This window comes from Magnolia sinica, chromosome 2 (assembly GCF_029962835.1).
Source record: "Magnolia sinica isolate HGM2019 chromosome 2, MsV1, whole genome shotgun sequence".
In the NCBI taxonomy this organism is placed as follows: Eukaryota; Viridiplantae; Streptophyta; class Magnoliopsida; order Magnoliales; family Magnoliaceae; genus Magnolia; species Magnolia sinica.
In genome coordinates, this window is record NC_080574.1 from 119,675,864 (window position 1) to 119,698,696 (window position 22,833).

General features: G+C 39.6%; 1 protein-coding gene across 1 annotated transcript; it reads right to left on the reverse strand.

The window, feature by feature from the left end:
* Positions 1-4,641: 4,641 nt before the first annotated feature.
* On the reverse strand, positions 4,642-22,363 carry LOC131237479 (protein NRT1/ PTR FAMILY 5.10-like). Its single transcript, XM_058235271.1, has 4 exons — positions 22,216-22,363; positions 21,820-22,037; positions 6,498-7,003; positions 4,642-5,600 (listed from the first exon to the last, which is right to left on the reverse strand). The coding sequence occupies exons 1-4, from the start codon at positions 22,331-22,333 to the stop codon at positions 4,781-4,783; spliced, it is 1,662 nt and encodes a 553-aa protein (XP_058091254.1). The 5' UTR covers positions 22,334-22,363; the 3' UTR covers positions 4,642-4,780.
* Positions 22,364-22,833: the final 470 nt, after the last annotated feature.

Below are 22,833 nucleotides of genomic sequence, written 5' to 3' on the forward strand. Positions count from 1 at the left end.
AAGGAAAAAAATAAAAACAAAATTAAAAAAAAACAAACTCTGTCCTGTGCTTAATCCGACCGTGATCGGGATCATGGAACCGGCCCACAGCGGCCGTTTTTCACGAACGTAGGCTTTGTACGCGAGCCGACGCTGAACTCTCGGTGGGGCCCACTTAAGATGACTTTTGGAAAATTCACTCCGTCCACCAGATTCCTCTCAGAATTTCGGTTGAGAATGGTCCGTTTGGACTTGCATTCACGTGGCCCATGGGATATTTTACGCCACCGTCCAACCTACGTTTGAACAGCCGAGAACCCATACTTGCTCCCTTTTGAAATTCTTGGTGAAGATAAACCACGTGAGTCACATGGACGGTCTGGATCAGTGATCAGACTGATGGGCAGGGCCCACTGTAAAAACTCAGTGGATAGCACGTCCGTCACTGGACGTTTCGCATGGCTCTATTTGGAAAGTTTGTAAAAAATAGATGGGGCCCACTTCTGATGGTATTTTCAAAGATCTACTCCGCTCATCATTTTCTTAATAAAGTATAAGCCTATGGGTCAAAGTATGAAGTAGATCCAAACTCTAGGTGGGCCACACAATCAACCTGTGATGAGTCGATACCGAACGTTGAAGCAAACCTCTAGCTTACGTGCATGCATGCATATGGATTTCGTTATATTTACAGAATTGCCACTCTGCCTTCTAGAAACGTCCGTCGTTCATTCCTCCCTACTGCACCATCCAAAAGAAGTGAAATTTGACAAATATCCACCATTTTTCGTGCTCTTTCCATCAGTTTAGTTTGGGTCCAGATTTCCCAAGGATGTCCAAGATGCTTTCTTAATGGTTATTGTCCCCTGATCTCTCTGTTGGGCCACTTCCACGAGGATCTAATGGCTGAAATTTGACGTGTACGGTTAATTTATGGTCCTCAAGCCATGTATGAAGTTTCGAGCTGAGTGGATGGTGGAAACCCTGTGATCTTGCATTCTGACTAACTTTCAGGCCACTTAAGCTTCAGTTTCTCAATTTTCTCGGATCTCTGGCGTGTATATCCATCGATCTCAGTCCCCTGGAGTCCATTCCTTGCTCTGGTGACTTCAGAGCGTTAAATCCATGCTTTTAATACTCTTTTTCAATCAAAGCTCCTTATTACATCCTGCAACAAAAACACGATTAAATTATAATATTAGGCATTATCGTGTACATAAAATCAGGCAGTAATCAGGGTCTGATATGCAATATTCGACCCTCAACATCATTATTCAGTGGTAATTTCTACTGGATTAATATGTTGGAGAATTTCTGACTTTCACTGTTTCAAAATGCTCTATGTCTTTATTTGATATATAAGTGGACATAATAGAACTCTTCTATATGGCGTTGATTAATGCATTGAGTTTTTTTTTCTAACTTGATACAGTTGTCATTATACAGTTTTTTTTCCAGATATCCTACTGATTAAGGCATTGATTAATGCTTGCAGCAGAATAAAGCAAAAGTATTATGTGGTGTTTGTGGGGAGGAATCTTGGGATCTATGCAACATGGGATGATTGCAATGCTCAAGTTCACGGTTTCAGTGGATGCAAACACAAGTCATTCCCGACTTTCGAAGATGCTACTAATGCCTGGAATCAGTATCAAGTATGTAGGATACTATTTATTTCATATGTAGATTAATTTTATTAGTCGAAGTAGTGAAGATTACATCATATCCATTTCTTGATTAGCATAATTTTTTTTGTTTATTATATCATTTAGGCTTCTTTCTCCGATCGAACGGTGCGACATACAACTGGAAGTGTTGCTGTTCGTGTATCTCATAGTCCCTCAACAATGGACAGTGGCAACTGTGTAGCTGTTCTCACAGATCGAACCCAAATCGGCACCAGGAATATCCAGGAAGATGCCAACGCTGAGAGGGTGACCATTGCTGATGTTGGAGACGATCAATGCATGACTTTGCTTCTTCGTTTGCTGCTTGGATTATTGATTTTTTATGCCGGTATCAGGTTGTTCTTTCGGTTCTAGTATATGTGTGGCCGAGGAGAATGAATCAGCTATATCTTTTTCTTTTTTTTTTGTAAACATCATGGCTGGGTCCTTTGACTGTATCATGGACAGTTTTCCAGAGACGTTCAAATCAGGTTGGATAAACCGATCACAAATTAACAGATGAAGTTTTTGAACTATTTTGGTGATTAATTTTTAAAATTTCCATATAGTGAAATATATTCACTGTATTTGATGTTCAGTGTGGATAAGCGACGAATGATCAGGATCCTTCACTGTTCAAGAAATTGTGCCATTTTGTGCTGGAGCATGATTGGCAGAATTTTCCAAATTGTGCCAAGCATCCCATATCTTGCTGGAGCACTCCAACAAAGTTCCATACTCTTTTTGTGTGTGTGTGTGTGTGTGTGTGTGTGTGTGTGTGTGGGGAGGGGGACATACTATATCAAATCTTTCCAGTGACTCTCAATCTAGTATATAATATCTGATCAGATGTGCGATTTGTGCTTTAATTCGTTTGGAAATGTCTGTGAGGAATTTTATTTTATTTTATTTTTTTAAAGTTTCAGGTAACTTTATCATATTATTTTGTCTCACCTTCTCCCTCTGGGATATAGTACGACACAAAGGTGGCCCAGATCATGGTCGGTCAGCTCTTTCAAAACCAATGGACAGTCTGAATGAGCTCTGACCTCATCGTGGGGCCTACAGTTGGCCAATCGGTCGAGCCTTATCATACAGTTAACCATTTTTTCCTTTTTCAGACACACGTTTCTCCCAGCATGTTCCTGCACTTATAACTCAGGTGGGCGTCATATCATTTTCTCATGGTTGACCAGAGGCCATGGTCGATGTTGCTGATTTTGGTCACATTAGATGACCTTGATACCGTTGTTAACGTGAATTCTTTGAATGGATGGATAGGATTTTTCAATGGATGGATCAGATGAAGCATATTAACTGACGGTGGCCACCACCACCTATGAACTGGATGAGAATTGGAAATTAAAAAACCATACAGCGGCTATTGTATGAATGGATGGATAGGATTTTTCAATGACAATCATGTTGGACGGATCAGATCATGTTGGATGGATCAGATGAAGCATATCAACTGACGGTGGGCACCACCACTAATGAAATGGATGAGAAAAAATAAGTAAATGAACAGTCCGTACAACAACTATCGTATGTTGTATATTTGTATAATACGTAGGCCTAATACGTCGTATCCAAACATTGATCTGTACAAGATGGATCAGATGAAGCATATCAACTGACGGTGGGCACCACCACCAATGAAATGGATGAGAAAAAATAAATAAATGAACAGTCCGTACAACAACTATCGTATGTTGTACATTTGTATAATACGTAGGCCTAATACGTCGTATCCAAACATTGATCTGTACAAGATATTGTATACTTGCCCGCACAATACCTCCTATGCAAACATTGATTAATGGCATATTGATTTGGATGTATTGTGAAAACCATCCTACGTATACATGAACAGTACCCGAATACAATACAATACACCCTCATACATGAATCCAAACAGACCCTTAGTGTTGAAACTCCTGTGAACCTACTACTAAGCCATGAGTAGGGACCCAAAATATTTACAATTCATCTACAAACCTTAAATCTACGTGATCAATCACATGACGGTTGGATTGGCCTTTTCTTTTGGTGCCCAACATCTTGTTGAGGTGAGCCTGATTGACAGGTTAGGATGCCATACACACCACATGGGGTGCCCCACGAGCAGAACTAATAGAATCAGCTTATTCTATAAGTGATGTAGAAAAACCCCTTGCTGGCCATATGCTGCCAGTAACATTTGGGCAGCATCCTATTCAGGCAGCCGCCAGATCCAACAATCCTCACTCTCGGCTGGTGCGTTGGCTTAAACCCCCTCTGGGATGGGTGAAGATAAACGTCGATGGGTCATTGATGGGTAATCCGGGCTAATCAGGTGGGGGCGGGATATGTAGGAGTGGCAGTGGGGGTTTTCTGTTTGCCTTCTCGTCCCGATACGGTGTAGGTACTAACGTCTTGGCCGAGCTGAGAGCCATCCATGATGGGATGGATATCTGTCTGAAAAGGGGCTTCAGCAAGGTCTTGGTTGAATCCGACTCCCAGTTGGCAGTTAATCTCCTGCTAGGGGCGGTTGAAACCGGTTGGAAATGGGGTTACTGGTTGTGCAGGATCAAGCAGATTATGAACAGGGGTCAATTCAAGTTTATGCATATTTTCAGGGAAGGAAACGCGGCGGCAGATGGGATGGTGCGAGCAGGTAGTCAGAGTAATGTCCATTTCTTCTTTACCCGCCTCCAGGATTTGCCGGCGATCGTTAGAGGGAGTCTATTCCTGGACAAGGTCGGCCTAAGTGCGTTAAGGGATTAGGCTAGGAGGGCTTGAGAGGTTTTTTGTTTTGTAGGCTGCTAGTCTCTCTTTTTGAGCTATGATAGGGGTTCCCAGTCATTTTTTCTGGGTGCCCCCGAATGTACATCCTCGATCTTGTTAATGAAATTAGGGCCTGGCCCCTTTCTCTTAAAAAAAGTAATTAAAAAAATATTTTTTATTTTAAAAAAAGAAAAAAAAAAAAGTGATGTAGAGAAACCCATAAGTGATGTAGAGAAACCCGGCTCAAAGAAAATCAGCGTTTCGAAGATGAATTTGGAAGTGAAGATTTCTCATTTTTTTTGCGAGTAATTTCATTAATATTATTAGATAAACAGAAAAACAAACCATACCCAACTAACCAATGCACGCTATGGAAGGCCATAACAGGTTTGCCTGTAAACAAAGCATTTGGCTGCACAAATATAGAAACCTAAACACAAAACACTCAACCCTGCAAGAAGCCAATAGAAGTAATCTAAATGCGAACTATTAAGATCGTTGGTTAACCACTCCGGCCTTACAACTTGGACCAACGAAATGATAATACTGCTTAGGAAGTTTCCAATGCCAAAGATGCTAAGATAAGCAGCGGCTCCAATGCTCCGCATCCCATCCGGCATCTGATCATAGAAGAATTGGTGCAAACCAACCATCGTAAATATGTCTGAGAGTCCAACAATTATGTATTGTGGTAGCAACCACCAAAAGCTCATAGGAATGGTCGCATTTGGGTGATCGAAGAGTGCGTATTCTCTAGCAATGCCAACTCTTCTCATCTCTACCAATCCTGCTACGACCATGGAAATCACCGTAAGAAGTATCCCGATTCCAATCCTTTGGAGAATTGTTAGGCCGGATGGGCTTCCAGTAAGTCTTCTTGTGGTTGGCACGAGGATCCAATCATAGACAGGGACAAATGCAACAGTTGTTAGGCTTCTAACAACTATGAGGGATGCAGCAGACGCCTCGAAGGTGGATGAGATCTTCCTGTCCATGGTGCTAGATTGCTTAGTGAAAAATGTGGTAGGTTGTGCGGACACTACCCCAAGCATCAAACAACAAGACCAGATGGGGAAAAGCCGCATGATCTGTTTTGTTTCTTCAACTTGTGCTTGGGTGCATAAACTCCAACTATTTTGACAACAAGGTGCATCCAAGTCATCTATAATGGCAGCCTTGTCCAAGAATCTGCAATTTTCAAATTGGTAATTAGAAGTAGCTGAGAATGCTAACCGCATTTTATGTTTCATTATCATCAACAAAAAGTCCGTATGCACAGTGTGTACTGAGAGTCAGTCAGCACATTCTCTAACCATTGTTGGGTGGCAATCTTATCGTGCATTTCAAAAAACAAGCTCCTAAATATTCACAGCTCTTCAGAGGTTGAGAAGGTGTGGCTTAGGAGAACTGCCAGAGCTACTCATTTTATCCTTGGCGCCTAATCTAGATGGTTGCACTTTGGATATTTTCTTTAGTTTTTCACATTCTTTTGGGACCCACCATTGTGCCTTGAATGTCCAGAATTTGTGGCTTAGGAGGGGAGAGCAACTCATTCTCTCCATAGTGCTTTCATTTGAAAATTATTGGCTCTGATGGCTTAATTGGTTTAAACATCATCTTTGAGGGAGAACGTTTGAACTGCCAGGAAACTCTTTCATGTTCTTCAAAAGGGAGCATAGCAGGGTCATTTGAAATGACTTTGATCCTTGGTGCTATCCTTGCACTCGAAGGTGTTTGGTGCAACACTCCTTGTTAGAGAGGCCACATTATCTTGAGGTTGGTGATGCTTCCTATTTTCTCTCCTGTTGGTCTTGAATTTCTTATTAGTTTATAGGCCCAGATTCATGTTGATGTCCATATCTTGAGGATGATCAATGCCCCCATTTTCAATATTTTGATTTTCCCTTTCAAAAGTGGGACAATCAAGAGCTACTGGCCATGGGAGTGGATGGATAACTAACTATCATGGAGTTGTGAGATATTTGTTGCTATAATTTTTAGGGCCCACTGGATGAATGATTGCAATTTAGGTGTTCCTAGAAAGTGTCTTCTCTTGACAACCTTGAAAGGGTAGGATTCACTTACTTGAATTGATTGGCCCCAGGAGTAACTTCCTTAGCCACAGGAACACATCTGCTTTCATCTTGATAATCCTTTCTTGACGGAAGATGCCACTTACGAGCAGCAGCAACAATGACTTTGGCAACTTGAGTCAATGGGCTTTGCCCGCTTGGAACTAGATGGGTGTATGTGTTTGATCCAAAGATAAAGAGAAAAAGCGCAACCACCATAGCACCTGTGAGAATCCCGAAGCCGATGGCCCACCCCACATTGTCTTGAATATAAATTGCAACAAGCATTCCCACACTCCCGCCACTGCACACTGCAAAATACCCCCAATTGAAGAAAGAATTCTTGTCTTTTCTCCCTTTCTCGCTATCGTCATCGAATTGATCCACTCCGAATGCTTCTATGCATGGTTTATGTCCTCCTAGTCCCATGCTCACCATATACAGCGAAATGAAAACAAGCAATTCTCGAAATTGAAGAGGAATCACCATCGCCGCTGATGTAGTTAGTAAGGAAAGTCCCTGCAACAATTTGTACTCAATTAATTCTGAATGTTGATCACTTGATAAATTTTTGAGAAAGTTTCTAATAATAATACACCTTATATTTGTATTTATAATTAAACTAGCATGAATGATCACATGAAGTCAAAGTCAATTTGTCGTCCTAAACTATGTGTGTATGCCATCTAACCTATCCAATAGGTCAATCCAATCATTAGTTTGGTATACCTCAGAATTGGACCAACCATAGTTCTATAACTCTATGACTCAAAATTGCATTTCAAGCCAAGTCATTATGAAAATCACTGATGAATGAGACTCCGTTGTAACTCATGAGACTCCATCTAACCTATCCAATAGGTCAATCCAATCATTATGTTCTTGCCAAGGCGTTCCAAGTTGACGAGGAAATAGTTGATTATCTCCAATCGCAGTTTGTAATGAAAAACTAGAGCATTGCCCCTTGCAGTAAGGAAAAAAAAAAAGGTTTTGGAGGTTGTTAGAGGCTTCAGGGATCATTCTGTGTATGTGTTTGGTTTACTTGCTGGGATCTTCTATGGCAGGTGATAAAGCAGTTTTGAGTAACCTGAGAAGAGGTCTATGCTAAGGTTCATGAACGGCAGGCCACAGTTTTCGTGTAGGTTTTATGCTGCCCTGTTTTCAGATATTGACTCGTATAGTATCAAGGCATTTTGTAGTGCCTATGTATATTCCTGTATTTAGCTACTTCCTTAACTAGGCACTCTAGTTTGTTTTCCTTTTAATGTGGATGGATAGGTGAGGATTCTTTCTTTTTGTAGGGCTCATCCAAATAGATGTATGTCATTTTCCACATCAACAAAATTACAGATCGTGTGCTCCCACTTTTTTATTTAAAAAAAGAAAAAAGAAAAGAGAGAGAGAGAGAGAGAGAGAGAGAGAGAGAGAGAGAGAGAGAGAGAGAGAGAGAGATCAGACTGTTTGGCCGGTTCAGCATCTCAAACTTGCAGCAGACCCAGGTATCGACTGGTAATCTGAAAGCAAAAGCTTGAACAGTCTCCAATTCCTCCCCGTATGACAGAACCAAGTGCAAAGATCGAGAGTTCACCAGGCAGAAAGAATCACACAAGATCTGAGATGGTCAAGCTTTCCATGGAAGATAATGAAACTCATTGAATATATAGAGACATCTAAGATAAAAGAGGATCTAGTGTTATCAATGTTACAAGTTAGATATCAAGCATTTAGTACTGGCACAAGTTAATGAGATAATTCAGATTTTCATCGAAAAAAAAAAGAAGACTAGTCGAGTTGGTTTCCCAGTGGGCATAAAGCCTTAAAAATTAGTGTAGGGCCCATCGTGGTAGTAGGTCTGTGGCATCCAATCCTTTCAACAAGGTTGTCCCACATGATATAGTGCCCCTAAAAATCAGGCTCACCCAATCATATGGTGCCCCTTAATGTGTAATTTGATGACTGTTAAAACGCTATAGTAAATCTATGGTATCCATCCCTTCCAACAAGGTTACCCCACATGATACGGTGCCCCCGAAAGTCAGGCTGGCCCAATCATCTGGCTCCACATGATAGATTGAGTAATTGTCCACTGTTTTCTACGGTATTGCACACGTTATGAATGGATTCGCCTGATTTTTGGGATGACCCACTATGATGAGTTCCACTGTTTCATATATAGAACACATGGGCTCTAAAACAGTTGACACCATGTAACTGTAATTGAGTCGACTCCATGATCGTGATAAGACACATATCCCTTAACCATCTGTTGACCTATCTTTTAAAAATGTTTTTCTACACACTTTTTAGGACCTAGCATTTTTAAATTTTCAAATACCTTTCGATGTGGGAATCCAGCTACACACCACAGAGTCCTAGTGATCATTCTTCAAGCCAACCACAAGTGAGTCTCACCCATGTAGATCTTTTGGCTTGTTCATCAAATGGGCCACAACTGTGACACAAGTAGGTTGTTAAGAAAACTTATCCAAGTTCTTCTAAGCGTCGAACACCTGTTGAGTTGACTGACCTAAATTTAGGTGATGTTATCTACACCATTGGACCTATGTAATTAATGGCTTGTATCTCTCACTCATGTGCCACATTGGAAAAGGGAAGAGTGATATATATATATATATATATATATATATATATATATATATGTGTGTGTGTGTGTGTGTGTGTGTGTGTGTGTGTGTGTGGGAAAAGGTTTTATGCAGTCGAGCTCATCGGAACTTCCCATGAGGTCGAGTTGTGTGGGCCCCACTGTGATGCGTGTCGACCATCAACACCGTACATTTGATGGGTCCCCTTTAAATTATGGGATATCCCAAAACTCATCCGTATACGGAACTCAGGCGGGCCATACCATTTAAAATCATGTGAAGACATGTCTAAAACATATAAAAGCACTTGGTGGGACCCACCTAAAATTTGGATGCATCTGAAACTTGGTCTGACCCTTCATCCAAGTTGGACGCACATAATGGATGGGCTGGATTTGTAAACCACATCTCGGTGGGCCCAACAAATGATTATGAATGTTTTAATGGAAGGTAACCCATCTCAACTTTTGTATGTGATGTGGCCCACACAAGTCACGGATTGACTTGATTTTTATGCCCCAAGCCCATCATGGAATGGTGCATCTGACTGATGGGGTAGATGGTCGACACACATCAAGGTGGGGCCCACACAGCTCGACCTCATGGGAAGTTCTCATGAGCTCAACCACATAGACCCTTTTTCCAGACAGACACTATATATATATATATATATATATATATATATATATATATATATATATATATGCCCATCAGCTTTGCAAACCTCCGTACAATTGTTGAGTGCCCTTTATGCCTAATTTATGGCACAAGGGGAAAAAGAAGAGTGGCCCTTTATGCTTTTCTTCTTTCTTTTTCTTTTTTTCTTTTTCCTTTAATTTTTATTTTTTTTGAAAAATAATTGCTTTGATTATTGTCGTATCAACAAAGTTATAAGTGATGTGATCTCACATTTCTGGAAAAAAAAAAAAAAAAAAAGAGGATTGTTCGTTGTCAACCGTGGCCCTATTTCCATTTTGTTGGGCTTGCTCTTGTATTAGGGAAAAAAAGCTGTAGTATACGATTGGTGAGCCTGATTCTTTTTGTAGCCCATTCGAACAATTGTACAATCATTTATCATAATTAACAAATTTACAGGTGATCTGAAAATAAATAAATAAATAATAGAGAGGAAGAGAGCACAAGGTATAGAGGATTTGGACAGCGCGCGTATTGGGCTTTATTGTGGCTGGCCGGTGGTTAAGCTCAAAACCACACTATTTATAAACTCATAACCTTCACTCTAACTATCTCTTTTTCAAGTTGAATGTCAACCATTTGCAAACTTTTCAATTCACCATCCATTGAAGGCCACCAATTGGATGCCTAGTATCATCCAATTTCTATGATTTTTCTACAACAATTCCATTTTGTTGGGCCGTTCTGGTATTAGGGTAAAAAAGTTGCGGTGTACGATAGATGAGGCTTGTTTCTTTTTATGGCCCACCCAAACATTTGTACAATCGTTTCTCATAACTAGCAAAGTTGTAGGTGGTGTGCTCCCACTTTTCTGGAAAAAAAAAAAAAAGGCACAAATTAAGTATAGAGGATTTAGACAATCCGCTTATTGAGTTTTATTGTACAGCCATTTATCTTTCGAAGGCCACCAATAGGATGCCTAGTATCATCCAATTTCTATGACTTTTCTAAAAAATTTCCTTCATGGTATGGGCCACTAGGTGGATGTCTTCATCTGACATTACTAACACAACATATAAGGTACAAATATTAGGAAGGACATGATTTTGATATATTCATCTTTTCATTTTTCTTTTTTGTCGAGATTTAATTAAGTTTTAATTAATTTAAGATAAATTTGATTACATTGTAATACTTTTGAGGTCATTTCTGTTGAATAAATTCATACCTATACCCAGTGAAAATACACAGCCAATTATCCAATATTCCAATTCCAGTTTTTCTCATTTTTCTAGGTTTATCACGGTATCAGAGCCTCTGACATGGAGGTCTTAACCATCCAGTATATTCTCCTTGCCAGATTCCAGAATTTCATTTTTTTTTTAGTATCCTCCGTCCTCCAATCCGATGATCCCCAAAACCGTCGTGCCACCACCGGAATCGACATCCAACGTCCATCATATTCAAACAGCTTAGAGACTCGTTACTAAAGATGTTTTCCTTTCGTGTTCATACACCTCGATTACAACCCATCTTCCCCAAATCGGCAGACATTGAACCTTGTCTTCAGCCACCACGGCCGTCTTCACACCATCTACCTTGTCACCGGCAGCTGCACCAATCACCTTCCCAACCCATGCCGCACCAACCACCTTCCTCCAACTTCTGGCCATAACAGCTTTGCTAGTTCCTAACCCTCCACCCATCACTTGCCACTTAATGCATACCCACTTAAGAGGTATTGACTTGGATCTTGATTGTAGTTTTCCCCTTTCTCTCACTTAGGTAGTCTTTTCCGAACAAACTATGCATTCGTAGAGGTACCTTCATCGCCACTCCATTGTCGTAACTACTAAAGGGCTGCAATAATCGTTTTAATATCTAAAATATTCATACTATGGCAAGGAGTATCAACCAGATACTTAAACAACTTGGGGAGAGATATCAATAAAATTAAGGTTTTGTTTTCCTCCTCGATCTTCACATCAACACTCGTCAACTTGCATACCAATTTGTTAAACATGTTAATATATTCAAATAGATCCAACCTTTTCATCATTTTTAAAGTATAAAAATGCATTTTCAAAAATAAACTATTAGTGAAAGATTTTATCATGTAAATACTCTCCAACTTTACTCATAAGCCTTTAGTAGCTGTCTTATCTATGACATTGTAAATATAAGGATGAATAGCATGGTTGAAACACATGCATCAACATGGAGCCCACGGATATATTAGATTTCAAAGTCCACCATAATTCGGATAGTATCTACTTTTGAGACTAAATGATATTATATATATATATGTTAATCCAATCATTCTTACTGTTTCCAAACGGCAATTGGAATTTGCATGGGATCAAATGCAATTCAATGCCACTTAATACCAGATTTGCAAACTAGACTGTATACGGTGACAGCCTGGATAAGGCACTCATGCCCTGCCGGGGTGCATGAGAGCAGTAGGCATGGGTATCATGGGTTAGGCCCCATAGGCTAGGCAGATTAGGTGATTAAAAAATCGTCTACATTTCGTCTTTTCAGTCTCTATGCGAGCAAACACACTTTAAATAATGCTCAACGTGACTTAGTGTGGCGTCCCACCATTTAATAATGTTGGCAGTCTGACAAGACACTTGGCACTGCCCGTCTTAATGCCCATTACCATTTTTAACGATGGGACGAGGATTTGGTACTACCCCTGTCAGGGGAAGCGGATTGGCTGGTGCACCGCACACCACCAACCTGCTAGTGTATCGATGTTACTAAGTCTATGAGTCCCATTACGAGTAATGTGTTATATCCGGATTCGATGTTACTTAGGCCCTGTTTGGCCAGGCAGATTGGAAGGGATTGGAAGATAGATCCCGGGATTAGCCAGCTGCGCCAAACAGACACCGGATCCGGATCTCGGGATATAGCAATCCCATGGATCTTAAGACAATCCACTGACATCACTGTCATTACCTTTAAATCCCATCCAATCCGTCCTAATCCCTTTAAAATTGCCTGGGATGTGTTTAGTTCGAGGGATTGAAAAGGATTGAAAGGTTTAATCCTGTGATTGGCTGGGCGACCCGATATAGCAATTCCTGGATATAACAATACCATGGATCTTACACCGATCCACTGATATAGCTATTATTACCTTGAAATCTGTGTAATCCACCCTATACCATCGAATTCCATCCAATCTGCCGGTTTGACCAGTTGCATTAGAAAGAATTAGGTGGGATAGGATTCAAAAAACATAAGTATTACGCATGGTAGGGATTGTTCTTATTATCATAATTCCTTACTTTGTTTGTAATACGGTAGTACATTGAAAGAATATACCCACCTTCATTTGAAATTATTGAGAATAACACACGTGTTATATCTAAATTGTTTATTTGTTTTGTATTCTCATTATATGGCTTGGGCCTAAAAATGAAGTAGATCCAAAACTTATGTGGCCCCCAAAGAAGTTTTCAACGGTAAGTATTCAATCCCTGTTGCGTTCTATGGTGGTCCACTTAACCTTTAGATATACCTAATTTTTTGGCCCATGCTCTAAAATGATCTCGAAAAATATATAAACAGTATGAATATAGCCTGCACATCATGGTGAGACCTACACAATTTGCAAACATTGAATGAAATTAGCACGGGACCAATACCATTTCATATAACCTCCTTCCAAGCTTTTCCACTCTTTCTAAACACGGAGTGGAATTGGCACGCGACCAAATGCAATTCCATCCCACGTAAGCCCATCTAATCCAGCCGGCCAAACAGGCCCGTAAGTCAGTGAGTCCCATTATGATGTATGTCTTATATCCAAATTATCTAAACATTTGGTTGTAAGGCTTTTATTTTTATTTTTTTTGAGAAAAAAAAGATGAGTCCAAAGATCAGGCGGACCACACTGCTAAAACTGGTAGGGGATTGAACACCTACCGTTAAAACCTTCTAAGGTACACAAGTTTTGGATCATTGTTATATTTGCCTTATCTCTTCTTTCGTGCTCATGTGACCTCGTGAACAGATTGGATGGAAAATAAACGTTATTGTGGGCCCTACGAATGTTTTAATGGTGAATCATGGCATGCTCAAGCTCCAAAATGATATCTGCATATGGATAAACAGCGTAGATATAATAGAACATTGTGGGGCCCATTTAACTTTAATCTCCGTTGAACTATTAGTACAACTAAGAGATCAATGGAAGCAGATTGGCTGGTGTACCACACACCAGCTATATAGCTGATGTTGGCACGTGTCGTGCGAAGACGAGCGCTGACGCTCCTCGAGCTTGAGTTGTACGAACGGTTCAAAGGAGATCAAAGTTACATGGCCCCACGATGATGTATTTATTATATCCGCACAGCTAATCCATTTTTTGAGATCCTTTTAGAGTACCAACCAAAAAATGAATCATATCCAAAGATCAACTGGACCACACCACAAATAGCAGCGGAGATAATGATTTTCACCGTCAAAAATTTCATAGGGCCCACCATAACATTTATTTTCAATCCAATCTATTCATAAGGTCACAAAGACCTGGATGAAGAGATAAAATAGGTCACAAAGACCTGGATGAAGAGATAAAATAATTTTCACATTAATCTAAAGCTTCTGTGAACGTTGAAGGGGTTTCAATGGCAGACGTACAATCCCCAACTGCTCTTTGCAGTGTGGTTCACTTGATCTTAATATCTATCTTATTCTTAGTCGCAAGTCTCACGAGCTTGCAAAATGGATGAATGGTTTGGATATAACACATACCTCGTCATGAGACCTAGGGAACTTGCCGACGCCAATACACCAACTATATAGCTAATGCGTGGTGCACCGTCAAATCCGCTTTCGAGATCGAGGACGTCAGCGCTCGTGTTGGCACGATGATACACCAGCCAATCCGCTTCCCCTGTACGAAACTCGGAAAAGGCTGGGCTCCGAGGGACCGACGGTGATGTAAGGGTTTATCAACACCGTGCATTCTTTCTTTTTTCTTTCTTTTTTTTCCATTTTATTTTAAGATATAAGCTAAAAAATAAGTAGATCCATGGATTAAGTGGAACAGCCAGTTGGGATTAAACATACCCCATGGGGAGCCGTAGAAGCCTTGGATCTGCCACATTTTTGTGCTTATATCATAAAATAATACGAAAAAAATAAAATAAAACTGGATGAACAGTGTTGATAAACCCATAAATCATGGTAGCCCCCTCAGAGGCCCAGTCTGTCCCGAGGTCGGGACTGGCGGGATAATACCTCGTCTGAGATATGTGGTGCGGACTGTGACGCGTGACATGTCGGTGTACAGCCAACTATGGTTCCATTCGGGAGATGTAAAACGTGTGAGATAAAAGAAAATAATTTTTTTTTTTTCATCTCGTGGTTTTAAATGCAAGAAGCGGATTAGATGCGGCCCTTACCGTGGGCCCCACCTTGATGTATGTATTGAATATCCACGTCGTCCATCCGTTTCTTCGTATCATTTACGATATGAATTTAAAAGCCATGCAGATTTAAATTATAGGTGTACCACACCATAGGAAAGAGTGGTTTTTTAACCTTAAAAACTTTTTATAAACTACAAATGTTTTGGATCAAGTTAATATTAATTAGTTTTCCCTTGGTCCAGATTTACATGACCTTATCAACAAGTCAGATGGAAAATAAACGTTCTGAAAACATTACTGTGAGCCCTAAAAAGTTTTTAATGGTGGAACTTTCAGTCACCTCTTTTTCATAGGTCCACCTGAGATTTGCATCTGCTTCATTTTTCGGCTAATGCCATAAAATTCTGGCACAACAGATGGACGGAGTAGATATAGAATACATACATGACGATGGGCTCCCACGGTAAGGGTCACACCCAGCGGAAGATTAATAATTCGGACTATCATTGTATTTCTCTTCCCGTCTATCGATACGTATGAAAATGTCAAGATTGCTACATTTCGAATATTTATTATTATTATTATTATTATTATTATTATTATTTTCAGCCTGGTCTGTCCACGTTGACAAGGCTATGGATTAGGCACTACCTACCTGGGCGCGGATTAGGTACTTCCCCCACCTGTTCCGAGCTCGGGATAGGCGGACACTCAGAGGGCCACTGAGGGTCCATCGTGGTGTTTTAATTTTATTTTAGCCGTTTATCCATTTCTCCGTATCATTTTAGAGCACTTCATTAAAAATAAGACAGATCCAACATTCGATTGGACCACACCACAGGAAGCAGCGGTGCTAAGGATATCCACCGTTGAAACCTTCTTAGAGTCCACCGTGTTTTTTACTTGCCATCCTACCTGTTTGTACGGTCATATATACTTAGATGAATTGAAAAAACAAATACCACCTTGATGCAAAACTTACGTGGTCCCCAAGAATTTTTCAACGGAAGGAAAATAAATCCCACATTGTGGTCCATTTAAGCTTTGATGTTCTCCGTTTTTGTATTTAAAATGATATAGAAAAATGGATGGACGGTGTGAATAAAATTGAAACGTAACAGTGGACCCTCAGTTGCCCCGAGAGGATCTGCCTGTCGGAACAGGCGGAGAAGTACCTAATCCGCACCCTACCTACCTAGTCCGCACCCCACAAAATCAGCACAGTGAGGCGGAAGCGGATTGGCTTGTGTATCTCACATCAGCTGTTGTACTGACTACAGTAAATTTTGTGGGTCTAATCATGAGGTATATGCTGTATCCAAACGGTTTATCCATCCAGCAAGCTTGTCTTAAGGCTGGAAGTAAAATATAAGCTAGATCCAACTATCACCGCACTGGAAAAACGTAGCAGTAGATTGAACGTATACCATTAAAACCCTTTTTAGTGTCACAGAAGTTTTGAATCAATATGAAATTTGTTTTTCCTCTCCATTCCGGTCTTCATGGCCTTATGAACAAATTGGATGGAAAATAAACGTTATAATGGGCCCTACTAATTGTTTAATGGTAAAAATCATTATCTCCACTGCTATTTTTGGTGTGGTCCAAATGATCGTTGAATATGATTCAATTTTTCCATGATGCTCTAAAATTATTTCTAAAAGTAGATAAATGGTATAGATATAATAAATACATTACTGTTGGGCAATGTAACTTTGATGTCCTTTGAACCGTTCGTGCATCTCATAGCGCTCGAGGTGCATCAGCGCTCGTCCTCTCACGACACAGACCCTACAGCAGCTGGTGTGTGGTGCACCAGCCAATCTGCTTCCTAACGAGGTGGCTACTGAGGAAGCGGATGAAGTGTACCACACACCATTAGTACATTTAGTGTACTTGTTGTGACAGTGACACTTCTAGATTGTACCTATGGCGTGTTTGGGCATGGCATTAGGCAGGATTAGGTGAGATGGAATTCAAAAAACATAATTATTACCCATGAGAGGATAGTCTCTGGTTATGATAAGCTTAATTCTTCAATTTGTTTGTAACACGGTGGTACAATGAATAGATATACTCACCATTATTTGAAACTATTAAGAATAACACACATGTGTTATATTTAAATTGTTTATTTGTTTTGTAACCTCATTTCATGACGTGGGCTTAAAAATGAGGTAGATCCAAAACTTATGTGGCCCAAAAGAAGTTTTCAACGGTAAGTATTCAATCCCCATTGCTTTCTAGAGTGAGGTTCACTTGAGCTTTAGATCTGCCTAATTTTTTGGCCCATGCTCTAAAATGATCTCAAAAATGGGTGGATGGTGTGGATATAGCCCACACATCATCATGGGACCTACACAACTTGCTAATATTAAGTGAAAATAGCACGAACCCAATTCCATCTGGGCTAATTCCAAGCTTTTCCATTCTTCCCAAACATGGAGTGGAATTGATACGGACCAGATGCATTTCCATCCCACCCAAGCCCATCTAATACCATGTGGGTGGTGGGATTAGAAGGGATTAGAAGGGATGGGATTCAAAAAACATAATTATTACTTATGGCAGGGATTGTCCCTGTTTGCCGTGGGATAAGATTAATGCCATGCTTTGTTGGTAATATAGTGGTACATTGAATGGATATACCCACCATCATTTGAAATTACTGATAATAACACACCTGTTATATCTAAACCGTTCATTTGTTTTGTAACCTCATTTTATGGCATGGGCCTAAAAATGAGGTAGATCCAAAACTTATGTGGCCCCAAAAAAGTTTTCAACGGTAAGTATTCAATCCCCGTTGCTTTCTATAGTGGGGTCCGCTTGAGCTTTAGATTTACCTGATTTTTTGGCCCATGCTCTAAAGTAATCTCGAAAAATGGTTGGACGTTGTGGATATAGCCCACACATCATGGTGGGACCTACACAACTTGTTAACATTGAGAAAAATTGGCATGAGACCCAATGCAATTCCATCAAATCTACTTCCAAGCTTTTCCATTCTTCCCAAACATGGAGTGGAATTGGCACAGGACCAGGTGAATCCCATCCCACCTAATCCCTTCTAATCCCACTGCCCAAACACGCCCTAAGGGTTCAACGAAGATCAAAGTTACGTGGCTTCAAAATGATGTATTTAATATATCCACACTTTTCATCTATTTGTTGAGATCATTCCAGAGAATGAGCTCAAAAATAAATCATATACAAGGCTCAGATGAACCACACCATAAATAGCTGTGGGGATAATATTTTCACCGTTAAAATATTCATAGGGCCCACCATCATGTTTATTTTCCATCTAATATGTTCATAAGGTCACAAAGACATGAATGAAGAGGAAAAACAAATATCATATTGATCTATAACTTCTATGTCCCTTGAAAGGGTTTCAATGGTATGCATTCAATCCCCCATTGCTTTTTACAGTGTGGTCCACCTAATCTTTAGATCTGTCTTATTTTCGGCTCAAGCCTTAAGACGAGCATGCCAAATGGATTGATGGTTTGGATATAACACATACTTCATGATGGGACCGACATAACTTGCTAACGTCAACACACCAGCTAGATGGCTGGTCAGTGGTACACTAGCCAATCCGCTTCCCTTCTATGGATCCCTCACTGTGGGCTGTCATGATGTAAGCATCTTATATCCAAGCCATTCATCTATTTCATCAAATCGAATCTAAAAATTTAGTGGATCCAAATCTTAGGCAGATCACACCACAAGAAAGTGTGGTGATTGAATGCCCACCATTAATAACTTCTTGTGGGCCACCGGAATGTTTATTTGCCATCCAATATGTTGATAAGGTCACAAAGACCTTGATGAAAGGACCAAATTGAGATCATCTAAGAGTCAACGCTTTTGGGGGCCTCCAAAAGCTTTTAATTGGTAATCACCACTATTTCACGTGGTGTGGTCCACCTGAGATTTATATCTTATGCATTTTTAGGTTCATACTCTAAAATGATACGGTGTAATGAATAGACTACCTGGATATATGACGCATATATCATGGTGAGCCCCATAGTAAGGGATTTAACAAACTCGGTGAATTCAGGAATCTACTAAAGCCATGTCCTAACAAAGTAGTGGCTTGGATTACATTAAGCATGGAGACCACCACTCAAAAAAAAAAAAAAAAGGTACAAGTGGTGTGCTCTCACCTTTCTCCTAAAAAAGAAAGAAAAAAAGAAAAAGAAAATACCTTGAGATGCTTCTCGACAATCTTTTTTAGTTTGGATGAAGAAGTGAGTAATGGAATTCTAAGAGCCAACAAAAATAGCATCAACCAAACATGATTTTTATGAAAACAAGTACTTATTGTTGGATATCAAGCAACAGCAAATCTAAATTCAACCAAACAAAATGAAATCAAACGCTACACAAACATACGGAGATCACATGATTTTTACATGGAAAAACCCTTACCGGAAAAAGCCACTGCACAAAGCGACAATAAATCTATTATAAAAATGAAATTACAAGAGATTGATGGACTTATTGATCTGAATAACTCCAAAATCCCTTCACAAAACTCTAGTTTTTCTCTCATTCCGCTACAAACGTTGTAGATCCACTCGATACAGTATTCCCGATCAACTTATAAAGGTTATTGCTTCGCTGTGCTTTCATTACTATAAGACCCCATTTAGAAACTTTAAGGAACTGATTAAAACTAGTGAATTTACACTCAAGTGCATCTAATGCCCCAAGAGATATCAGGTTCTTCCTAAGGTCCAGAACGTGTCGCACATCTGTCAAAATACACTTCACCCCATCGAACATCTTAATGCGTAGTAAATTGATGCCAATCACCTTATAGGCAATATCATTACTCATAAAAAAAAACATGTTTATCATTATAGTTGTTATAAGTAGTGAACCAATTTCTATAAGAAGTCATGTGGTACGAAGTTGCCAAATCTAAAATTTAGTTGTTACTAAGGTAATCAGATTTGAATATAGTTAATACATCACCATCATCTACCTCCTTAGTAGATTGTGTTGTATTGGTCTCTTTCATCATATTTTCATATTTCTCTTCCTTTTGTGCCTTAGGATTCCAACAATCATTCTTCATGTGCCTTATCATTACACAATTTCAGTATTTTATCTTTCCCTTCCAATTCGATTTAAATTTAAATCGAGAATTTCATTTCTCCCGTTTAGAATTTCTTCCCTTGGTAACCAATGCATCTGTAGAGGTACCATCGCCATTGTCTTTCCTGCTCAACTACTTCTCATGAAAGGCTGATGTGATAGTTTCAACATCGATGTTATCCCAACTGTGGATCATAATGTTTACGAGATTCTCGAAAGATAGTGGAAACAAATTCAATAAAATTAAGTCTTGATCTTCTTCTCCCATCTTAACATCCGCATTCGTCAGTTTATAAAGCATTTCGTTAAATGTGCTCATATATTCATTGATATTAGACCACTTTATCATCTTAAGATTATAGAATTGTTCTTAAGATACAGACAACTGCCTAGGGATTTATTCATGTACAAACTATCTAGTTTCGTCCAAATACCTGCTGCGGTCTTTTGATCCAGGACATTATAGAGAACATTGTCAGCTAAACACAATTGAATCGAGGTTGTATCCCTCTCATCAAGTTCATTCCACTCTTCATCACGTACATATATAGTAAGCTTCGCTTAATGAAAGTATGTTGCAATCCTTGCTAAACTAGAAAGCCTCTAATCTTAACATCCATAGTTTAAAGTTGTTTTTATTGGTGAATTTTTCTGTTTCATACTTCATGTTAGATCCTTACAATGACGTGTTTCAAATTAGAACTCAAAACCCTAACATTTGCTATAACCCGTGCAGAAGAAAATCTGAATTCAATTAAACAAGATGACAAACACATACAAATCACACAAATTTTATATGAAAAAACCCTTTGTCGGAAGAACCCATGGTACAAAGTGACAGCGAATCTCATATAAAAATGAAATTACAAGAGATCGATGGACTTACTGATCCAAACAACCCAAACTTCCTTCATAAAATTCAAATTTTACTCCATCTCTTGCTCTAGAAGCCCTTGAATGTGATTAACCATAATTTTCCATTTAAGACCCCTTATATAGAGTTATAATTGAATTAGGAAACAAGATATACATTTTCGCAAAATCACATGCCTGTTGATAGAACCTTCGATAGGATCGACAACCATTAAGGGTCTATCGATGGGATTGTGTAGCACTTCAAAAACTATCCAGTGAGCAACTGAATTTTTTTTGAAAATTTTCAATAAGATTGAGTGGGTTGTTGATGGGATCAAGTGGTCTGTCAATGTCATTTACAGATCATGTTTAAGATAGATGGAAGACATTGACAACACTTACTAATTGCAGAAATATACAAAACAACCCAGTGAAGTTGTGTGGGTGACTTCTCCTGAGTTTGGTATACAGAACCTAGTAACATTTAATGTTTAAAAATATTATAACAATTGTATGGTATTGGTAAGTCGAGTTGAATTTTGACCAGTTTTGCCAAGCAGAGTCGAAACAATTGAGTTGACCTGAGTCTTCTTCAACGATTCATAACCAGGTCTTGACCAAATTGAGGTTTTTTCCCCCTTTCCTTTTAGAACCTCAAAAGAAATCTGATCTAGGAGTTTTTTCAAAATTTTCAAACGGAGGAAACAATAGATACAATAGACAGAGAGAGGATTACCAGGAGATAAATCAACGATGAAATGAGTATGGTCCGGTAGCGGCCCAAGTAGGAATCTGCGATGAATGCTCCCAGCAGCGGAAGTAGGGTGGATACACCAGTCCAGATGTTCACATTCTTCGCTGCAGACACAGTCGACTCGTTCAAGACAGTGGTGAGATACATGATCAGATTTCCTGAGAGGCCATAGTATGCGAATCGCTCTGCAGCTTCGACTCCTGCAATATGAAACGAAGAATCAGTAATGGAGGAGAGGCCACCGTTAATCTTCATACAAGGGCTATCCATAGATAGAAGACAGTGTGGATCTGCAATCGACCTGCCAGAACTCATTCTTTTGGCAACGAATTCCAGAAAGCAGATGAAGGATGCCAAAATGGAGAAGGTTTAGATTACCGATTATGTAAATGGCAGATTTCCATCCTCCAATAAGCCGATTTTCTACCTTTCGGTCCACCTCATATTGATGATCCTCAAGAACAGTTAGCAGAGGAGATGTTTGTGAGACTTCCATTTCCTCAACTTGATTTAGCAAATTAATGATTTTTGATTTAGCAAATTAATGATTTATGAGGTCTGCCGGTTGCCCGAGGACCTTGGAATGAGCTGTTCTTTGTCTGCACTCGGGAGTAGGTATCCAAATTGAACCCTCTTCCCACTACCTGCCTCATTTTCCGAGACGCGGATTAGCTACTGAGCTCGGCAGTTGCAATGTCGCTACCGCAGTGACGTCACCATGTTCTGTAGCCCCACCATGATCTATCTGTTGTATCCGTCCATCCATTTGAAGAGATCATTTTATGGGATGGGCCAAAGGATGAGGCAGATCCAAATGTCAAGTGGACCCACCATAGAAAACAGTGGGGATTGAAAGCCCATCATTAAAAACTTCTCTGAGCCATAGAAGTTTTTGATCAAGGTAATATTTATGTTTTCCATTATTTCATGTCTGTATTAACTTATAAACAGGTTAGATCTCAAATAAACATCACGATGAGCCATAGGAAGGTTTCA